This window comes from Volvox carteri (genome assembly GCF_000143455.1).
Source record: "Volvox carteri f. nagariensis unplaced genomic scaffold VOLCAscaffold_91, whole genome shotgun sequence".
NCBI lineage: Eukaryota > Viridiplantae > Chlorophyta > Chlorophyceae > Chlamydomonadales > Volvocaceae > Volvox > Volvox carteri.
The window spans coordinates 228,620-228,822 of NW_003307634.1; the positions used below are offsets into that span (position 1 = coordinate 228,620).

A 203-nucleotide genomic window follows, 5' to 3' on the forward strand; every position below is an offset into this window, starting at 1 on the left:
TGCCCGCCTGCTCCAGCAGCCCGAGTTGCGGCTGCTGTGGCGCGTCTCCTTCGGCAGCGCTACCGAGGTGTCCTGGGAGTCCTGGTGGGGGGTGTTTCCCGCCGGTATCGCCAAGCTGCCGGGACTGGGTATGGGGCCGCTGGCGGAGAAGCTGGGCGGCATGCTGGCAGAGGGTGAGGATGGGGGGGGAGAGGGGGGTGGAG

General features: G+C 70.9%; 1 protein-coding gene across 1 annotated transcript in view; it reads left to right on the top strand.

The window, feature by feature from the left end:
- The window catches only part of VOLCADRAFT_119931 (uncharacterized protein), a gene marked incomplete at both ends in the record, with an annotated part of 28,056 nt that overhangs the window by 2,466 nt on the left and 25,387 nt on the right, over positions 1 to 203 (top strand). Inside the window, one exon of the mRNA XM_002958302.1 lies at positions 17 to 173. Coding sequence (XP_002958348.1) covers positions 17 to 173 — 157 coding nt within the window. The remainder of the gene's footprint in view (positions 1 to 16; positions 174 to 203) is intronic.